This window comes from Babjeviella inositovora (genome assembly GCF_001661335.1).
Source record: "Babjeviella inositovora NRRL Y-12698 unplaced genomic scaffold BABINscaffold_4, whole genome shotgun sequence".
Lineage (NCBI taxonomy): Eukaryota > Fungi > Ascomycota > Pichiomycetes > Serinales > Babjeviella > Babjeviella inositovora.
In genome coordinates, this window is record NW_017566841.1 from 734,394 (window position 1) to 753,616 (window position 19,223).

At 46.4% G+C, this 19,223-nt stretch overlaps 8 protein-coding genes and 1 non-coding gene across 9 annotated transcripts; 6 read left to right on the forward strand and 3 right to left on the reverse strand.

Annotated features, from left to right (window-relative positions):
• The first annotated feature begins 2,330 nt into the window (after positions 1 to 2,330).
• On the forward strand, positions 2,331 to 3,402 carry BABINDRAFT_160999 (alpha/beta hydrolase). The gene has a single exon (XM_019128584.1). It carries the CDS (start codon positions 2,379 to 2,381, stop codon positions 3,120 to 3,122), a length of 744 nt encoding a protein of 247 aa, XP_018986115.1. The 5' UTR covers positions 2,331 to 2,378; the 3' UTR covers positions 3,123 to 3,402.
• A 1,175-nt stretch (positions 3,403 to 4,577) lies between these two features.
• BABINDRAFT_161000 (alpha/beta hydrolase) lies at positions 4,578 to 5,477 on the forward strand. Its single transcript, XM_019128585.1, has one exon. The coding sequence runs from the start codon at positions 4,607 to 4,609 to the stop codon at positions 5,219 to 5,221; it is 615 nt and encodes a 204-aa protein (XP_018986116.1). The 5' UTR covers positions 4,578 to 4,606; the 3' UTR covers positions 5,222 to 5,477.
• Positions 5,478 to 6,148: 671 nt separating this feature from the next.
• Positions 6,149 to 8,595, forward strand: BABINDRAFT_127168 (uncharacterized protein). The gene has a single exon (XM_019126999.1). It carries the CDS (start codon positions 6,485 to 6,487, stop codon positions 8,384 to 8,386), a length of 1,902 nt encoding a protein of 633 aa, XP_018986117.1. The 5' UTR covers positions 6,149 to 6,484; the 3' UTR covers positions 8,387 to 8,595.
• Positions 8,586 to 10,301, reverse strand: BABINDRAFT_161002 (glucose N-acetyltransferase). The gene has a single exon (XM_019128586.1). It carries the CDS (start codon positions 10,238 to 10,240, stop codon positions 8,843 to 8,845), a length of 1,398 nt encoding a protein of 465 aa, XP_018986118.1. The 5' UTR covers positions 10,241 to 10,301; the 3' UTR covers positions 8,586 to 8,842.
• Positions 10,302 to 10,449: 148 nt separating this feature from the next.
• On the reverse strand, positions 10,450 to 11,636 carry BABINDRAFT_161003 (urea carboxylase-associated family protein). The gene has a single exon (XM_019128587.1). It carries the CDS (start codon positions 11,586 to 11,588, stop codon positions 10,704 to 10,706), a length of 885 nt encoding a protein of 294 aa, XP_018986119.1. The 5' UTR covers positions 11,589 to 11,636; the 3' UTR covers positions 10,450 to 10,703.
• Positions 11,637 to 12,090: 454 nt separating this feature from the next.
• On the reverse strand, positions 12,091 to 14,234 carry PUT2 (1-pyrroline-5-carboxylate dehydrogenase). Its single transcript, XM_019128588.1, has one exon. It carries the CDS (start codon positions 14,140 to 14,142, stop codon positions 12,370 to 12,372), a length of 1,773 nt encoding a protein of 590 aa, XP_018986120.1. The 5' UTR covers positions 14,143 to 14,234; the 3' UTR covers positions 12,091 to 12,369.
• Positions 14,235 to 15,009: 775 nt separating this feature from the next.
• On the forward strand, positions 15,010 to 15,094 carry BABINDRAFT_t154. Its single transcript has one exon. It is a non-coding gene; the product is annotated as a tRNA-Tyr (tRNA).
• A 627-nt stretch (positions 15,095 to 15,721) lies between these two features.
• Positions 15,722 to 16,273, forward strand: BABINDRAFT_161005 (uncharacterized protein). Its single transcript, XM_019128589.1, has one exon. The coding sequence runs from the start codon at positions 15,907 to 15,909 to the stop codon at positions 16,264 to 16,266; it is 360 nt and encodes a 119-aa protein (XP_018986121.1). The 5' UTR covers positions 15,722 to 15,906; the 3' UTR covers positions 16,267 to 16,273.
• Positions 16,274 to 18,364: 2,091 nt separating this feature from the next.
• On the forward strand, positions 18,365 to 19,107 carry BABINDRAFT_166376 (uncharacterized protein; the record flags this gene model as incomplete). Its single annotated transcript, XM_019130425.1, has 4 exons — positions 18,365 to 18,374; positions 18,455 to 18,485; positions 18,716 to 18,835; positions 18,900 to 19,107. The coding sequence occupies 4 exons, from the start codon at positions 18,365 to 18,367 to the stop codon at positions 19,105 to 19,107; spliced, it is 369 nt and encodes a 122-aa protein (XP_018986122.1).
• Positions 19,108 to 19,223: the final 116 nt, after the last annotated feature.

The following is a 19,223-nucleotide window of genomic DNA, read 5'->3' on the forward strand; positions in this document are numbered from 1 at the left end:
CTGGTAGAGATTTGGTAGCAAGGTCTTGGATAAAGCTTTATCTCTTGCTTACGTTAGGGTGAGGTTGCTTTAGAGATGGTTGTCAGGAGAAGTTGCGAGTAGTGACGTTGGCTAGTTTAGTGCTCTTCTCTGATCAGATAATGGCAAGTGAATGCTTCGATAATCTTAGCAACGGCTGTACTTGGTACTATAGCAGGTCGCAAGGGATGGATGTAGCGCTATACAAACAGATAAGGCAATTAGCTCCGTATAGTCGTATAAACGATAACGTTCGCACGGGTGTTAAGCGATGATATTAAAGGAACTGGGGTTGAGGATCTGCGTGCAAGCTTAGTTTGCGCTGATTTTATTGGCGTGGAAATTAGCCGCCCCGGGCAGTCGATCCGAGATAGCGGGGGGAAATAGAGTCACGAGCTACAAGCGCGGAGGCTGCGCCGCTCGCAGCCGGTACCGGCTCACGCCCGTGCGGGCAACTGCAGGCGAGGCAATGCAACCTGGTGACTGTAGAAGACGAGGCTGGGAGGGTCTGCCATCTATAAGAGAAACACCCAAATTTAATGAAAGCGTTGCAAGCGCATATACTACGATGGCAAACAGTCGAAGAGGCTTGTTAGGTCCTAGGGCTGAGGCAGCGCTACCAAGCACAGTGTCACCCATAAAATTCCTGTTTGGGGCATCACCCCGGACCAAAACTAGCAAGGTGCATCGAAGAGGGAGCACAGGCTTAGTATGCAAGCAGAGCGCAGGGTTCCGAGCAACAGGGCGGTTCCTACGTCGCATCGAGTTCGTAAAACCGCTTAAATGGTATTGTCTAGCATCAAATATGCTCACCGAAAATTGACACCAGTTGGTGTTCCTGGCTAGAAATACCTACTGCTGTCCGGTGTATATCTGTGGACCACGGCTTAACTGTAGGTGCCTCTTGTCCACACGCAAGTCTAGAATCGCTGATCGTCGTGGGGGTTTTTGTTTCAAATACATTCTTGGCCTCGGAGTCCGAGCCATCAGCGCCTTGCCGAGCCACTAACTCCGTACTCTAGTTTGACGACCTTATAATGGTAAAGGTATGCAACGCCATTTTTTCTTTGACCACAGGGGTGTGCATATACGATGGTGCTGTTTAAGCTGCCTTGTATGTATAAAATCTTACGGTCAACTACTGAGTCTTTTGTGTCCCATCACCCTGCGCCAGCGACATATTTCCAAGATGCTGTTATGATAGTATTTTTATCCTCGTTTACTTCTGATATTTTTTTTCAATAAACGCTTTTTTGCACCGCTTAAAAATGCTTAACTTGGCTATCGCGGTACATGTAAACCTCGAAAAGTCGTCACTCCGGACAGAACCTCCTGCATATATGTTTTTTTGGTATTAATTCTGATTCCATCTTACCTCTACTAGAACACTAAAGGTATCTCCGCACCACAAAGTTTGAATCTAGTCGCTTGTGATTAATCTCTCTTGTGTAATGATTGGCCCACCCGTTCCCAAGGAGATCCTTGAAGAGAGAAAAGCCAGCCCCAAGCCAACCGCTTTCACTAGCAAGGCTGCCCCCGTGAAAACAACTAAGACCTCCCTTTTTGAGGAGCATGCACGCTTGAAGTCGTTGGCAGGAGAAAATAACAACCACCTCTACGACCATGAAGAGAGTCTCAAGCAAGAATTACGCACTGAGATGTTTCGAAACCTTAGCAAGAGCTCGTCCAAGTTTATTAAAGGCGATTCCTTATAAGGAGCACAAGTTCTAATGGTCGTGATTACATGAGACTTCTGGTCATTTGCGTCTATTATTGCCCTCCGTGCCAAAGGATATGTATACAATCTATGCGAACTAAGTTGAAGGTACCGTGTTTGGACATCTCTACCTCTTCAAGCTTTCCCTTTACAGGCGCAATTTTTTGATTACATTTCGTTCAAGGCCTATTCCTTTTGAAATTAGTCGACGGTAGTCTCGTGTAACTACGCTGGACTGTCCACATAGTCTCAACCTATGCTAAATGTGATCTGCCGAGTCAGTACCGTGCGCTGAGATGTTAATCCCCCTAAAAGGGAAATCACCCTGGAAACATATATTGTTTTGGCAATACAGGGGAGTTAGCTCTCAATCTACATGTCTGAGTCTCAGTTATTGTTTGGCATCCTACTTTTAACATGTACATAAAGGGCCAACCTGCTAATAGATTAAACTTTTCGATGGTTTCTGTAATATACTGCAATATATTTTGAAATTGACACTTTGCACCCTTCCGCTATAACTCCACCCTCCGCCGTCGCGCGCGACACAGCTTCTTGCGGCTTACTTCAAACTCGCGCTATATCTGGCGCGGCCCTTTCGACATCTCTGCTACCTCCACCTCATCCCCTCAGAAACGCCAGAATGTCACACGGAAAGATTCTCTGCCTCCACGGCTTCACTCAGTCAGGTCCCCTTTTTGCTGCCAAAACCGCTGGGCTCCGTAAGGCCTTTGCTAAAGCCGGTTTCGAGACCCACTACCTCTCCGCGCCGTTGAAGCTCACACCAGCGGATTTGCCTTTTGACGCTGTTTCGCTTGGCTCTGTCCAGAAGGCTGAAACCCCCGATTATCGTTCCTGGTGGCTTCTCGATGATGACTACGACATGACCGAGGCCTGGAAGTCCATCCGTGAGTGTGTGGAGAAGGAGGGGCCGTTCGTCGGCATCATGGGTTTTTCTCAAGGTGCGGGCTTCGCGGGCGTTGTCGCAAACAAGCTCGCAGAATTTAGCACACAGACGGACGCGCTTAAATTTGCCATCTTGTACTCGGGTTTTCGCCTCAAACCTGCGCGCTACCAGAAGTACTACGAGCCGAAGTTGGCCCTCCCGACCTTGCACGTGTGGGGCGAGTTGGACACCGTTGTGGAGGAAGACCGCTCTCGGGGTTTATGGGACGTATGTGAAGACAGTTCCAGAACGTTGTTGAAGCACCCCGGTGGCCATTTTGTGCCAAATAGCAAGATGGTTGTGTCCCAAGTCGTGGGATGGTCGTTGAATGTGGTGGCGCCAAATGCGTATGCCGATAAGATGGAACAGAAGCCAGAAAAAAGAGGAGATGATTTTTCCCAGGACTTGTTGGATGCCATTGACGGGTTAGGAAAGTTGTAGTCGGTGTTTTCTGACGTAATCAGATACAAACTTTGAGCTGGATGGTGATGGAGTTTCCCAGTGGTTCCATTACGGTTAGAATCTTGGCACTATCACTGGAATGATTTCTGAGCCAACCGAAATCTTTGGAGAAGTATCAACCTTGAGAAGTCGTATTCATCACTAACTGATGTAACGACTCAAGGACTTTAGAGCTATGTATCGCCAGCTCTTGTGTATTTCCATGAATAGATCTAGATTCAATAGGATAGGTTAAACTTGCAGCTTTCAAAGTGTCCTCTAGAATTAATTTGCAACTAAAAAGTTAAGGATACCTCGTAAACGTGAATGAAAAACGCTGATGTAATTTCTGGCACATCTAATTCAAAACTACTCCCCAGTGAATTGTGGTTTAATGTGCTTTTTAATTCATCCTGAAAAATCAGCACTAGTCACTCTTACCTTTATAGACCATAAGTGTGAGATTATGGTCATATAAAACAGCTGAAGACAAGAAAGAACATTGGGTAATCATCCTGTTTCATGGTATTAAGCCATCTACCTGAGCCTCGCTTTAGTCATTTCCCGAACTACTGTAATCCTTCTCTCTTTTTCTTTCATCGATTGGCAAATTAGTGCAAAGATAAGTGGTCGATTCTGGCCTTGATGATTATGATTCAGGGGTAGCTCAACATTCTTCAGAGTTCAATGTTTTTTAAATTTTGCATTCCCCCTTCGGCATGTCCCAAATATTCCCTAAGAATTATTTCGTAACCATACTTCATCTAATTCTCGGTGGCCTCCAGAATTTTCTAGCGCTCTGTAACTGCAATCTTCGTTTGATAATACTAGCTATGATAGAATAGAGGTAAGGCTTTGTCAGCCACACAACATGATAACTTCTAAGAAAAAGAATGGGAAGCTGAGGATAGAATAACGGTCAAATCTCATGTTATATTTCTTATAACCTGAAACGTTTAAAGCTTGGTATAGCACCGGGAAGTATGTATTGAACATACCCCCATTTTCTAAATTCCTAACACTTCTATTCTATTTTCAAGTATTTACATAACCCCGAAAAATCAATGCATATGGTTTACTTTCTGGTTTGATCTATCTCGGGTCAAGTGCCCTTTTCTAATCTCCAGACTTTGCTTAAACGACACCTTATAAAATATCTAGCAAGAGTATAGTTAGCGCGCACTTGGATCTCTGTATACGACTTCGAACATTCTTAGACAATGATAGTGTTATGCACTATGGATTTTTTAACCTTATCGATAAATGTTGAAATCATACATTTCATAATTAAATATCTGCAATATCCTATATAATACTTTCCCAGTAATAGCCACTGCATGGCTCCTCAATTCACACTCCATGACTTCTAGCTTGGCCACATGCGTGTGCGCCGCACTACTCCGCATCGGAAAAATCCTCCGCATCTCGTCATAACCATCAGAAGCTATCGATCCATAGCCTATCTAGATCTTCTCATTCCATAAATGACAACATTACCTAAGATTCTCTGTCTCCATGGGTTTGTACAGTCCGGGCCGGTGCTTGCGGCCAAGACACAGGGCTTGCGCGCGGCGTTTCTCGCGGCGGGCTACGAGCTCTTTTACCTCACGGCGCCAGTGCCGATGGATAGTGGCATTACCGAGCTGGCGGATCACCGTGGGTGGTGGCTTGATGACGGGATCTACGACATAGATGCGGGAATTTCTGCTGTCAAACAGTGTGTGCTCTCTGAGGGTCCGTTTGTGGGTGTGCTTGGGTTCTCCCAGGGCGCGGCCCTTGCCTCAGCACTTGTCGCGCACCCCGAGATTGTGGGCCACGCGTTCTTCCACTTTGGGATCTTTTTCAGCGGCTACAGGCTAGACCCTGTAGACTACCAGTGGATATACAAAGAGAAGGTGACCGTTCCCACGCTTCACGTTTGGGGGGACTTGGACACTGTTATGGAGGAGAGCCAGAGCCAGCGCTTGTTGGATTCATGTGAGGAGGGTCTGAGAACGTTATTAACACATCCAGGCGGCCACTTTGTGCCACAAGGCAAGCTTATGGTAGACAAAATAGTAAAATGGACCGTGGAGGTCAGTGGAAAAGAGCGTGAATAAGGATCATGCAATGCTTTTGATGATGGGTTAGACTGTGTATATGTGTTTGGCATTGGTTAGATATGTAGGATAGTTTCGTTACAAAGTGTGTAATGACACAATATGAAGGTAAGGTGTTTTCTTTTATCGTGTTATTCGTGAGATCTTCGTTAGTTTCGATTTTTTAATTTCTTCGAATTTAAACTGTATTACAATGGTTGCTTAAGTGGCTACTCGACGAGGGTTATAATCCACCTGGTTTACGTAATACTATACGGCAAATCTATTTAAAAAAAAATGTAACAAAGTCCAGGAGACGTGTTTCTACGAGGAAAAGCACGATTACTACGCTCAGGTCCTTCCAGAAACCCATGCTAACCTTCAAAAAATGGGTGGATCCATATCATAGTCTTGGATTGATCGGGGGTAAGGCACACGCTCAGCTACTAATATCGAGATACACTTTAGACCCTATCAGTGGCAGCTTCGGGGGCTTTCTACTGGTGGAAAAAAGGGGGTCCAAGAGATATATCTCGTCGATTTCAAAGACGAGAAAAACTCACAATGCAACGGAAGGACATGTCCATTTATTTATCAGTCTTGGTGCTTAGCTCACTTCGATTCAGCTTATTGTCAGAATTCGCGGACCTACCCTATCCTTACGATGAACTCTTCGCAATACAACTCAGCCTGGCTCGATAAATAATATGCAAACAAATGAGTCACATAAACCGTCCAAAGCCAGGCTATTTCCACCCAAAAATCCCTCACATGTCAAATAAGCAGCGAATAATAGCCAGGGCTGTGGAACATTAGACAATGTGGCAAATGTCAAAGGGTGGCGCACTAATAAGAATAAGACGTGGCGTGCTTATATGCCGGGTTATATACCTTAGCTGTTTGCTCCCTGGGTATTAAGGTCTATCAATCGCTATAAGAGCTCCAATTTCTCATTATATTTGCGGATGGTAGGCATTCTGTTACGATTATATTTCTATTAGTGTCAGTTATATCTCGGTAATCTGAATACTCGTGGATTTTGGACCTGCCCCTGGCAAATCAGATTACGTCATCTCCCCTTCCCCAGTTTTCCTGTCAACTTTTGCGTTTCCAAGACGATTTAACCGCGTGATCATAAGCGCCATATAACATTTAGATAGGATCAGACCTTTACCCAAACCTTGTACGGTACTTAACTCCCCCATATTAATAAACCCATCCAAAAGCCGTATATTACCCCCCTTCAACCAGAAATTCCTCTCAATCTTATCGCTTTAAAGAACCATGGACATCGCAAGAAGCGCTGATCGACAAAACGCACCGCCTTTGGCCAGGCAAAACGCTTCCCAGTCTCGCTTCAAGCTCAACCTCCTCATTTCTTTTGTCTTCACACTCCTCCTCCTCAACTGCCTCTTGTTCAGCTCGAGTCTTGGTCTCCATCCCACCACAGTCATCGTGCTTGATGTGCGCCATCGCTTCCAGCAAGTATTTGCCTGGCTCCTACCACAGTCATGGCTCGCGCGCGACTTCGACTTGGACCACAACATTGACCTTCCGCTCTCATCTATTTTTGCACCGATTCTCCCAGTTGACGGCATCTTTGAGTACGGACTAACAAAATATACGGAACGTATCTCCGACGGCGGTGAAACTGTCACCACCGTCCACTACAATTCGTCCCAGCGTATCATGGCACGCTATGCTGCTTTTAGCACCATTCCCTCGCAGAAACTACTCTCAGAGGTGGTCATCTACCCCGGTGACGGCTGCTCATCGCACGCTGAGGGTTATGCACACACGTACACGGACAAGTTTGTGGTGTTGTTTCGTGGCAACTGCTCCTTTTTCGACAAGGCGCAGAATGTGATCAAAGTCTTGAAGCCACGAGGCGTCATCATAGCGGACAACAGCCCGCAGCGCCACGAGTTGATCACTATGTACTCAAAGAACGGTTTGGGCGATCTTGATGGCGAGAAATTGGGCGTGCCGGTGTTGTTTGTAACGTATGAGAGCTACCTGTGCCTTGCAAGGTTCATTAAAAAGAAGAACAAGGGCTGGAAGTCTTTAGAATCGTTTGATTCGGTACAGTTTGAGGGCCCCAAATCTGACGATCCCTTTAAAGCTCCGGTGAGATTTGACGAATCTGAAGATAACACCGATGAACCCGATCTCAGTCTCTCATTTGTCCAGCTCTCTACTATTGACGATTCGCGCTTCTTCAACGTACTCATTTCTGTCATCTTCTCGCCTCCGCTTCTCCTCTTTCTCATCTTCTTGGTAGTGAAGCACCACGAGCAGCAACGTACCCAGCCCCGCAAGGTGGACGAAAACTTTGTCAAGCAAAATCTCCCGGTGTATATCTACGATCCAAAGTTTCTTATACCGCAACGCGACTTTAACAAGTTCCAGAAGCTTGCCACCAAGCTCAAAGACGAGTTTCCCAACTTTGCGGTTCCGAGTGTAATGTCCTCGCTGGCCTCCATCTCGTCACTTTCTTCTCAAGTCTCCATGTCCCATTCAGACGAATACTACTCCCAGCTCACGCAACTTATCTTACGACTCCAGAACATTGATATCCTCGTTCCATCCCTTGGAAATACAGATTTTTCCCGCCTCAACTATTTCAACACCACCAAGTGTGCGATCTGCCTCGAGGTGTACGAACCCTGGGTGTCTGAAATAATCCCACTTGCATTTTGCAAGCACATCTACCACCGGAAGTGCATTTCTAAGTGGGTTGTGAACCACAACACCAAGTGCCCGTTATGTCAAGACGACATCACTAGCCATGACTACAAGAATGACGACCCCCACGAAGGGTCAAACATGGTCTTTGACGAGGAAAGCCATGTCTCTGGAAGTCTTTCTCCCGATAGCGACGGTGAAGTCACCCCTCTTTTAGCGAATACGTTGGTTTCGGATGGGCAGTATGGATCAATCACAGATTCTTTTGTCAATCACTACAACTGTGTGAACCAGGTACCGAGACGGGGCTGTCAGCTGGTATGTGTGTTGCCCCATTGGAACGGAATGCCCCAGGGGATGTCCCACGGGACGACCTTAATCGAGCGCAGTGATTTATTCACGGCGGATGACGACCCGTACGAGAACCCGTTGTTCATCGATGAATCAGAAGGGCAGGAGGGTATCAAGGAAAATGATCTGAACAGCGTGCTTACGTTATAGTGCCCTCGGAATTCCCTTGTCGCTACGAACCCTGCCCCTTTGTTATGCGCAAGGCTTCATCGATATTTTAGTGATATATGGTGTGTTTTAATCTGTTTGCTACCTTTTTGTTTCCTCGCTCTTGTTTCTTGTTGTCTTTTGTTTTTACCTTGGTCTTTCTTTGTGGTTTATGAATTAATGAATTTTTAGTTTTACTTGTCCCTCTACGTTTAATTGAAAAGTGATAATCTATAATGAGAGTCATCTTGATGGTTGCTACACCTCAAAAGCCGTTGGTTTCATTAGCATTTGGACTCTACTCTTTCACCGTCCCAGGACCTTGCAACATAAATATATAAAACCAAAAGGTCTGTACTCCAACTCCTTCTATATGGCATGTGCATTCCATGTAAATAAAATTCTGCCTGCCCATCTTCGTCCAGAAGCCACTATAGTTCAACAGTCATCTATATTAGATCAATCGTTTATGTAGCGGGAGGGTTGCTCTCTGGTGGACATGTGGCAATGCACCTCCATGCGGTCGGCGTACTCCTCGTAGAAGCCCTTCCAGGCCTCCACAGCGTCGCAGTCTTCTATAATCCGCGGTTTGTGCACGATCTTATCCATTCCCTCGACGTACTTTATCAGTTCCTCGCACTCGATTCGGTACTGGTGATTCTCCGACTTTGGATGGAGGTGGAACCAGGGCTTTGGATACGGAAAGTCGGAGAAATGCACCAATTTCAACTTGTCTAACGCGCCAAACGCGTTCCACTGGGTCCAGTACCCCTTGGTTCCCTTCACCATCGCAGCAGGTAAGTCCGGAGCATCTGCCATGAACACACTGTGGTCATCCATTCTAAACTCCCCGGTCAACCCGCCATAAACCTGCTGTGGCAAAACCAACGTCTTATATTGAAGCTTCCGTGCCGCAAGTTTGCTGGGGTTGAAGACCTTGTTGATGATGTCCATGTCGTATTCATGTGCCTTTTTCCACCATATTGCGTTTATAAGCGCTTTGTATATTTTCATATTCGGCTTGACCACCATGAAATGGCTACCAAACACAAACTGTGCGTGGTGACGAATTGGGGGAAGCGAATCATAAAGGTGCGGGGATTCCGTAAGTATTTTGATCTCATCGTTTCGGTCCTCTCTAGACTTCACCGCTGGGGAAGAGTTGCCGGGGTTCTCTTTGGCTTCATTTTCGAGCCTCTCCAGCACTAGCCAGTAGGCCTGGGGTATGGCGATATCCGCGTCAGGCAAGGAAAACAACTCGTCCATGTGGCCGGCACCTTTGGGAATGGTTGCATCGGCATCAAAGTAGACGATCCGGTCGTATTTGGTCTGGGCGAATACCTTAAACTTGGTATAACTTGCCATGTACGTCGAGTCTTTGCCCTTGACTCGGTGCATGTGAATGGCCCGCAACTCGATGTTGTACAACTGGGCAAGCTCGATCTGGAAGCGGAACTGGTCTCTGGGGATTGTTTTGCTGATATCGTCTCCGTCCTTTACTTCCAACCTCTGGTCAAGATTCTTTTCATATAAAATCACAAGGTTGGGGCACTTGGTGCGTAAGTCTCGTAGCCTGATGAAGTTCATGATGGCAGCGCAGAGGTGATCGGCCTTAGCGGCGTACTGGAAGTACGCTGTTTTAGACCATTCCGGTTCTGGGGATATTTTTGCCACGTATTGGATGACCTCAGCAGGGATGAACTTCAAATTAGACTCCGAAACAGGGAATCCAGTGCTCTGGAGGCTGTATTCGCTGAGTCTGGTGGGCTTTTGCAGGTGGGAAAAGATCTGATAAGCAATGAGGAGGATGCTCACCATCACACAGCCCCTAGCCACTAGACGGCTTCGGAATACCATATCACAGGTCTATTTGACGTAACCGGTAGGGAAAGTGTGCCAATATAGATACTATAGCCTGTCTGTCCATTGCGATATCTGGTCTGACAAAGGCAGAGTGAAATTTTCAAGAGGTACAGTCCGGCATGGAAATTGGCACAAGAGAGTTTGCGGGGCCGACATCATCATTCTTCCGAAATCTCTAGCGTATTAAAATTACTCAATCCATGTTTAGCTTCGCTATTTAGATATATAAATTAGGAACAGAGTCTGTCTTGATCTGCGGATCACTTGCTCTTTTAGTCAGATACATAACTCTCAGTCCTTTAAGCCATATATCTGAATCACCCAGAAGCTTGAATAAAGTGTAAACCCCTAGGAGCAGCCTGTCTCCTTCAGGGTTCCGATCCACACTTTACCTTATATTGTGAAATCATTATTATTAATTTATGGTACTCCCCCAATAATCTGCAGTTCTATCTACTTATTTCTGGAACACAGGGAACTCTAATCCGTGGTTACCGGAGTAGTTGGCCACCTCGGGGCTCTTCCAATCTTTCAACACCTCTTTATCGGTGATCTGGTACACCTCAACGCCCAAAGGTCTACAACAGTCGACCATATCAAGCTCCTCTTCGTCCCCTTCACCCCAGCCCCAGGTAGACAAGTCCCCGCCCGGACAGGCAGACAAGGCCATTAAGACATCAACCTCAGCAAAAAACTCGATGTAGTCGCCCTTGACGGCAGGGCAGGTTTCCATAAAGTACTGGTCGTGCTCGTTCAAACCGGTCAACTGGAACACGTTCAACACGTCGTGGACATCGAATTCAGTCAAGCCATACGGCATAACCGCTCTCACGAGGTTAGAATGACAGTGGAAGTCGTTATCCTCGCCAGACAAGAGCTTATCCACATACGGATCGCATCTGGTCCCGAGCAAGTCGTGGAGTCTACCACCGTGCTCGTCCTGGCCTCTATCCTTCATGGAATCCCCCGTGATTGTGACAAGCGGACGAAGGTACGGTAAAGTAGACCATAGTCTATCGTAGACCGACACATGGGCGCTGTGGAGCTGCCTGGTACGAGCAGCCCACATTCTTTCGCGTGGGTTGTGGAAATTCCAGATGTTCAAGTCACCCACCTGAGGCCCTTCTGGGGTGGTGATCCGGCAGACAGAGCCCGCTGGTACCTTCCAGGCACGTCCAGAGCGGATTGGTACCACTAGTGATTCGGTGAGCTCTCTCTTGGAGTTAGCAACAGCGTCGTAGAAGGTGCGGTCCGCGTAGAGCACCGAACCCTTAGTAGGGAGGTATGCCGGCATTGGCTTCGGCAAGTTGTAGTTAGTTTTCACAGGGGTTTGAGATGACATTTTATGCTACTTTTAATAGGAGGTGATAGCCCTGAGAGATGAGCGATGGTGGTATTTATGTACCGGAAGGAGTGAGGATCAAGATTTGGTCAGTGTGGGCCATATGCATGGCATCACGTTATCGGGACGGCTCCCCGGTGCGTGACATCTGTCCGTGGACATGTTAAGCGAATGCTCTGCGGGGTGTTTTTATGGTTGTGTGCTCCATTGCCAGATCCGAGAAGACAAATATAAGTATTTAAATAACTCCAAGGGTAGGTGGCTTGAAAAATCGATTTAAAATAGTGAAATTTGTTGGCCGTCGAATGTGATGTGTAAAAAAAATTGTTTACAGTCGATCAGACCTGTAAACCAGAACTCTGATCCTCATAAAGTACTTGGTTAGCTCGATCCATAATGATACAGTTTTAATTTAAATAGACGCTTTTATATATGTCCATTAGTTCCTTTTTGGTATCCTACGGTCCTATAAGAGCCATAAAAGGATATGTAGATAAATCATATGGTTCATTCAAAAGTATGACTGATAGGGCTCGCTATGGCTCATTTCAATCGCAGCTAAACCCTCAAGCTAAGAGAGGCCCTCAGCTTTCCAACCGGTTCCTAAAAATCTCATCAACCCGACCCCTTCCTACCACAGGCAATTTCAATGGGCCTGTTGAACAGATCTACTTGGCCATGCTAAAGGACTACCGCGAGGCTCTATTGTACGTTGAGTGACTTCTACGCCTCTCTAACTTAAATGCAGTGTATTAGTTTACATGAGAGCAGACCAATCTGCTTATTTGTAGTTGGACTCGTACTTGAAGTCGGTCAACTCGTAGAAGTTCTCCTTGATGTTTCTGACGGAGACGAATCTGCCGAGAATGTTACCAGACCCGGCCTTGTCGTTAGTACCACTCATTCTGGCACCACCGAACCATTGCTGGCCGACGACTGCACCGGTACACTTGTCGTTAAGGTAGAAGTTACCGGCCGAGTATCTCAACTTTTCTTCGGCCTGTCTCAACGCAACTCTGTCACGGGCAAACACAGCACCGGTCAAGGCGTACTTGGTGGACTCATCGATAGAGGCCATGATAGACTCGTACTGGGCGTTAGGGTAGACGTAGACGGTGACGATTGGTCCGAAGAACTCGTTCTGGAGGTATGGGTGGTCTGGGTTGGTGGTCTTGATGATGGTTGGCTGGATGTAGAAGCCCTTGGATTTGTCGTGCTTACCACCGAAAACGATTTCCAACTCTGGGTCGGCGGCAACGTCGTCAATGACCTTGGCGAGTTTGTCGAAGGACTGCTCGTGGATGACTGGGCCGCTGAAGGCGTTCAAGCCCTCTGGAGCGGCGGTGTTGGATGGGGTGACGGTGCTCAAGGCAGCAGTCATGGTCGCGAGGAACTCCTCGGCCAAGGTCTCTGGAACATAGCAGCGGGAAAGAGCGGAACACTTCTGGCCTTGGAACTCAAACCCACCTCTGACAGAGCTCAACGCCGCGTGGGTGACGTTGGCGGATTCGTGGATGAGGTGGAAGTTTTTTCCGCCGGTTTCACCCACAATACGTGGGAAGTCTCTGTACTTATCGTTGACCAAGTTGTGGTTAATCTTGCTGAAGAGTGACTTGAACACGCCGGTGGAACCCGTGAAATGCAAGGCGGCAAATTCTGGGTCCAGCAACACCAAGTCGGTAACCTGATTAGGTTCGCCCGGGATGAAGTTGACCACACCAGCTGGCAAACCCGCCTCCTCGAGAATGGTCAAAAGGAGGTAGTTAGACAAGGCAGCGGTGGCGGATGGCTTCCAGACAACGGTGTTACCCATCAAAGCCGGCGCCCCAATCAAGTTACCAGCAATGGCGGTGAAGTTGAACGGAGTGACCGCGTAGACGAAACCCTCCAACGGACGGTATTCAGCACGGTTCCAGACACCTGGCGCGGACGCGACTGGCTGCGACGCGTACATTTCTTCGGCGTAACGAATGTTGAAGCGGAAAAAGTCCACCAACTCGGCGACAGAGTCAATCTCCGCCTGGAACACGTTCTTCCCTTGCCCGAGCATGGTCGCTGCGAGCATGTCGTATCTGTACTTGGTGGAGATTAAGTCAGACGCCTTGAGGAAAATGGCCGCCCTGTCGGCCCATGGAGTGTTGGCCCACTTCTGCTTGGCCGCCTTGGACGCCGCGATGGCCGCATTGATCTCCTTTTCGCCAGCCTGAGTGACTTCCGCGAGCACCTGGGCGTGCTTGGCCGGGTTGACCTGTGTGCGTGTACCAGCTGCGGTCTTGTAGATCTTCTCACCGTTAATCACGATTGGAATCTGGAGTGGGCCGTGGTCGGTGAACTTGGTGAGAGACGCACGGAGAAGGTCCCAGTCCTTGGTGTGGGTCTTATCGAACGCCTTGACCGGTTCGTTGACCACTGGTGGAGCCAGCTGGCGTGACAACTGCGCCAACCCGCGGGTTAAGCGGAATGTCACACGTGGGGCAACGGTAAGAGAGGCCCTTGGGGCCTTGAGCGAGGCTCTCAAGGTTCTGGAAACTTGCTTGGACGTGGATCTGAGCATTGTGGGTGTGATGGAGAGAAATAATGGTGCGGAGAATGTTTTGAGGAGACACAGGGGTTTTATAGTTTAATTATCAAACTTGTAGTCGGACGGGGGTCAGGCTCCGGAGCGTTAATGGCATGCGCAAACGAGGAGCGTGCGGAATTTTTCACTGTGGGGGAAAATTGAGGGTGGTGCTACGCGAGGCGAGCGCGAAAGGGAAGAAAAGATCGGGAAAAGATAAGCGCACGGAGCGGCACCCCCGACGTGCAGTGGCAGATGGGAACACAGTCCAACGGCTCGTAAGATAGACGGTGTACAAAGGAAATGTTAGATCACTGATCGGTCTCAACACTAAAAATATATATACTAAGGATTAGATGGTTTGCGTCAGTTTTCGTTCTGAAACTGTAATGCACAGCTGAATAGCATATTTGCACCGTGCGACATGCACTCTACAACCTGTGGCATGGTACTGATGGTGATACAGTTAAATGGGGCAAGATACGACAGGGCAGTACTCCTTCCCCGACAGAAATTCACTGCAGAAACCTACTCCATATTTCAGCTGATACTCTCTAAGTAATGAATATAATTTAACATGGGATAGATGGCCCAGGCTAGATGTTCATCAAAGGGAGTGCAAAAAGGGAATGCTTCCGATTAGTGGCATTCTTGTCTAGTTTGTAGCGCTCCCTGAGCCTGGCTATCCAGCATCTTGGGACTCAAACCGAGTCAGAAAGATACAGTAGATAGCTATGAAAATGGAACTGTCAAGCTCCAAGATAGCAAGTACTTGGATCTATTCCATTGGTATCCTCAAGACTTTTCCAAATACATTATTTAGGCTCATAGCGACATCTGTATAGCCCCTGTGAGACATGATTTCTCGGGGTGGCCAAGTTGGCTAAGGCGCGGGACTGTAATTGCATATGTAATCCTGAGATCGGGTGTTCGAATCACCCTTCCGAGATCTGCTTTTTGGTTGTGCCATTTCTTATGTTTTTTTTTTTTTTTTTTTTCATGCGCGTTTGTGGGTATCCAAGAGCTTCATTCGGGGGGACTTCGAAGTTACATGATTTTACTCCATGATGATACTCCAACGGTTAAGTAATGGCGTTTCCCCCAGTTCATGCACCGACACGACGCATGGAAATAGGACTCCACTAGTTAACCGGGTAACCCACCCCTAATAAGCTTTGTGATTAAATACTGCGTGATCCTGGTCATGATCTGGAGTTAGGTGCAGGACATTTGAACCAGTGTATCACTTCCCGATCTCAGTGGTTCTACGGGTCACGATACTTTGTGAGCTATATCAGTATTTTGAATCATTGCGTACTTCAAATTTCACGGACTGGCTTATTCGGCTGACGGATTGTAGTTAATGACTTAAGTCCCAGCTGTCTTACACGCCAGAATGACGCGCAGAGGCACTCATATGGTTTCAAGGTACGATGCAAGCTAAACGCGTAATATAGAGTATACCTGGTCTGAATTCCACTTTCATGCGTTCTATGCATGATAATGTGCGTTTTTGCTATCCCCTTACGTGGTAATTTGGGATTTGTTCTAAAGCAATGGGCTTGCATCTGTGGACGCTTGTCGTTCCTTGCTTTTACCTTGTAGGAATTCCAGGATTAGGCAAATAGCACTGGAACAAGGTTTCCCCAGTTCCCGTTTGGAAAAACGCCCTCTGGCATAAATACCCCAATATCCCCACTTTTCTTGCCTCATTTCATCTCTTTTTTTTCTTCCTCATATTACTATAATACAATATACATAATGGATTTCAACAGTGTGCTTAAGGAAGGTGAACAATTGGCTGGTCAATACCAAAACCAGCAAGGTGGTAGCGGCGGTAACGGCCAGCAAGCCAACTACGCGCAGTATGCTGAAGATGCCAAGGACGTCTATACGTCTTTCAACTCCGCTGACCCAAACTCTAGTTTCATCAGCAAGGCTGAGAATGCCTACTCTGAGATTAGCAACAACCGCCTGTCCTCTAACAACCAGTCTAACAACCAATCTAACCAGTCTAACAACCAGTCTAACAACCAGTCTAACAACAACCAATCCTCTTACGACGACAACCAAGGTAACAACCAAGGTAACGACCAAGGTAACCAAGGTGACAACTACTAGATGTCCGACACATGATTTTGTGGAACAATTTGTGCCGTGTACGCGTCAATGTATACATATGTACTTCAATTGCTTTATATCAATAAAGGATGTTAGTTATTTACGTAAATACGGCAAAAGTACCAATGAATATCCGTCGATATTGTGGTAAAGCTGCTTCAATTCATATATATCAGCCTCTGCTGCGACACGTAGTCTTGTCGCTTTTTCTTGTGCCATATATGTAGCTAAATTTTAGTTTATAGACAAAAGATTGTAATTTGGCGTATGTTAGCCTAACCATTCATACGGTTTGTTTTATATTTTACCCTTGTATAAGTATAGTGTATGTAACTAATTTTTGGCCCTTCATTTAATCTGCGCCTATATAACCATGGGTCTAGAAATATGCTAACGTCAATAAATTGCTAAAATTCTCATTATTATTAACGACGCCAGTCCTTTCATCTGACCTACCTACCTTATAATTTTCAATTAAAAAGCTAAGATCATATTTTAAAATCCTAAAAACGGGCATTGTTATGAGGCCGAGTGGCAGAGTTTGGATGCTTCACGGTCTTCCGAAAGAATCTAGAGCATTGGGAATTGATGCTTTTAACCTATAAAATCAGCTTCTCAATTGAGCCACAGCTCAGGAAAAAATGATGTCAATTTCAGAAACCTTCTCAAGGCACAGTTAGATACCCCCTGAATCGGTGATCCTCCCTTTTGTGTTACCCTCGCTCATCCTTCTCTCGGCTGATAGCTTTAGTCAATAATAGTTTGTCCAAACAAAGAGATTTCAAGAAACTCAAGACTAAAAAAATGAGCCCAACTCTGAATGAATCTCCGGCTCATCCAAGATAAAACAGACAGAGAAGTGCTCTGCTGTCGGCAGACTCTGTAACTAGCATGGATAGGATATGAAATAGTTTAGGTAGGCTCGAAGTCGGTGAGACAAAGCTTTATTTGGGGAGCCATTTCCCGTTAGAGAGATGGAGAAGAAATTTTAATCCGATCCGTCTCTCGACAGAACGTAAACCAGAGAGTGTCACTAGCAAGGTTTCTATCGAGCTAGGTTTGAGTTAATGTCACAAAATATGGAAATCTGAATCTGATATCCTCAAAGATCGTACGGTATCCAGTAAGACCTGTCATGGTGTTGAATGAATAATCTGCCTGTCAATTAAAGTGAACTGTACTTGAAACTTACAATCACAAAGATACATCCCGAACTGATCGGTAAAAATGCAATTTGTTTGACTGGATATTTCGTCCGAACTAAGCTGTATATGGCTGTAAACCTACCACAAATTCAACGCATACACTAGAAGGTTTGATTATTCATGGTAACTCCGTATGTGAATGATAATAGCCTAAATTGCAATTTATTCGATGTAGCCTGTAACTGCAAAGTCTATTTAAGTAACCTGCGCCGATAAGCGGGAGACGTCTCCCTGTAAAATTACTGAGGAAAACGAAAGAAGGAACTTTGAACCTGACACTCAGCATTACACTAGATTTTGAAATAACATCGGGAATGTCAACCGTGACCGACATTCAGCGGATGGTCCAGGTCACTCTACCCCGACTGGAAAAGTCGAATAGCCTCCATGGTCCTCGAGCTCCGAATAGCTGCAAGATTAGATCGTAGTGGGAGTGGCGGGATCTGAATCCCATTAATATACTTAGTAAAGATACAGGTAATCTTGAGTTATCGGAAGTTACGTATCTTCTACCATCGTAAATCCCGGAGAAGAGTCGGAGTACAACGCCCGCCGCCTTCCTAATCAGGGACTAAATTAACGCCGTACATTAAAAGTTTCGTAAGGAACATAAAAAAATCGTTAGTAAATCTTCGTTCTCAACGTCAATCCTGCACGTAGTCGTCAAGCCTCGGCCAAGCAATATTTTCCGGAGCTTACTCGAATGCGTTAATACCTAGGTCCATCGCAGTCGTCATATATACATAGTTAATACGTACAAATTTTATGATTTCGAGATGTGCATGAGTCGCGCGTAGTCATTCCTATATATATCGGGCGTCACTAGTTGGTCAGAGCGGGGTCATGTGAGATCATCTCTTAGACTTGCCACTTAAAGCAGGCTGGCTTCAAAAATGGGCATTTGTAAGAGGCCCTTCAAAGTCCATAGAGAATTACCTTGGCTAGAGAAATAACCGCAGAGTATACAAACGCTAAGCGCCTAGGCCCAGATCTAAAGCAATATTTGCTAACTCCGTAAGTCCGAATTCGGAAAATCCTTTTACCACGAGTGTTTCACCGGGGGTAAATCTCCGGTAGTTTCACCAGCAGATAACCACACCTGGTAAAAAGGAATTCGGGTATACACCACATACTTCTCGTGAGCAAGTAGATGTGCCCTATCTGCGATCTAACACGAACCTATACTTGCTCATGAGCCTGTAGCTTGAAAAAAAAAGCCCTTAGCTCAATTCGTTAGGTTGCAGGCTTATGAGCCGCCTTTGCTCTCCCCCACTTGCCCCCACCGGTATGTACGGTGTCGTCATTCACATGATTGCGGGTCTGGGCGTTTTTTTAGAAGGCTTGGACAAACTGTATACCCCGAGGTAAGACTTTGAGTAGTCGTAGGTTTCCACTAAGAAAATCAATATTGTTTAAAATTACCCGAAGGGTGGTATGTCGTATCGAGCTAGTGTCAAAATCAGAAACTGGCGCCGACGAACTGAAAACTGGTAGTCAATCCCTCTGGAACTATAATTTACTATGCCAACATACACTACGAGCGGATGAAAACGCCGTGCGCATACTATCCGGTATTCATCTTCTCAGCAAGTACCTGCAGCCCGTGCGTCTTGGCCGATCTGAACCGGACGTATAGTCTGCCTCTTGGTGGAAACAATAGTAGGACTTGTTTACTGTATTAAGGAATTCGCAGCGTATTGTTAGTGAAATGCTGGGGGAGAAATACAGCGGAGATCTTTGCCAATAACATCG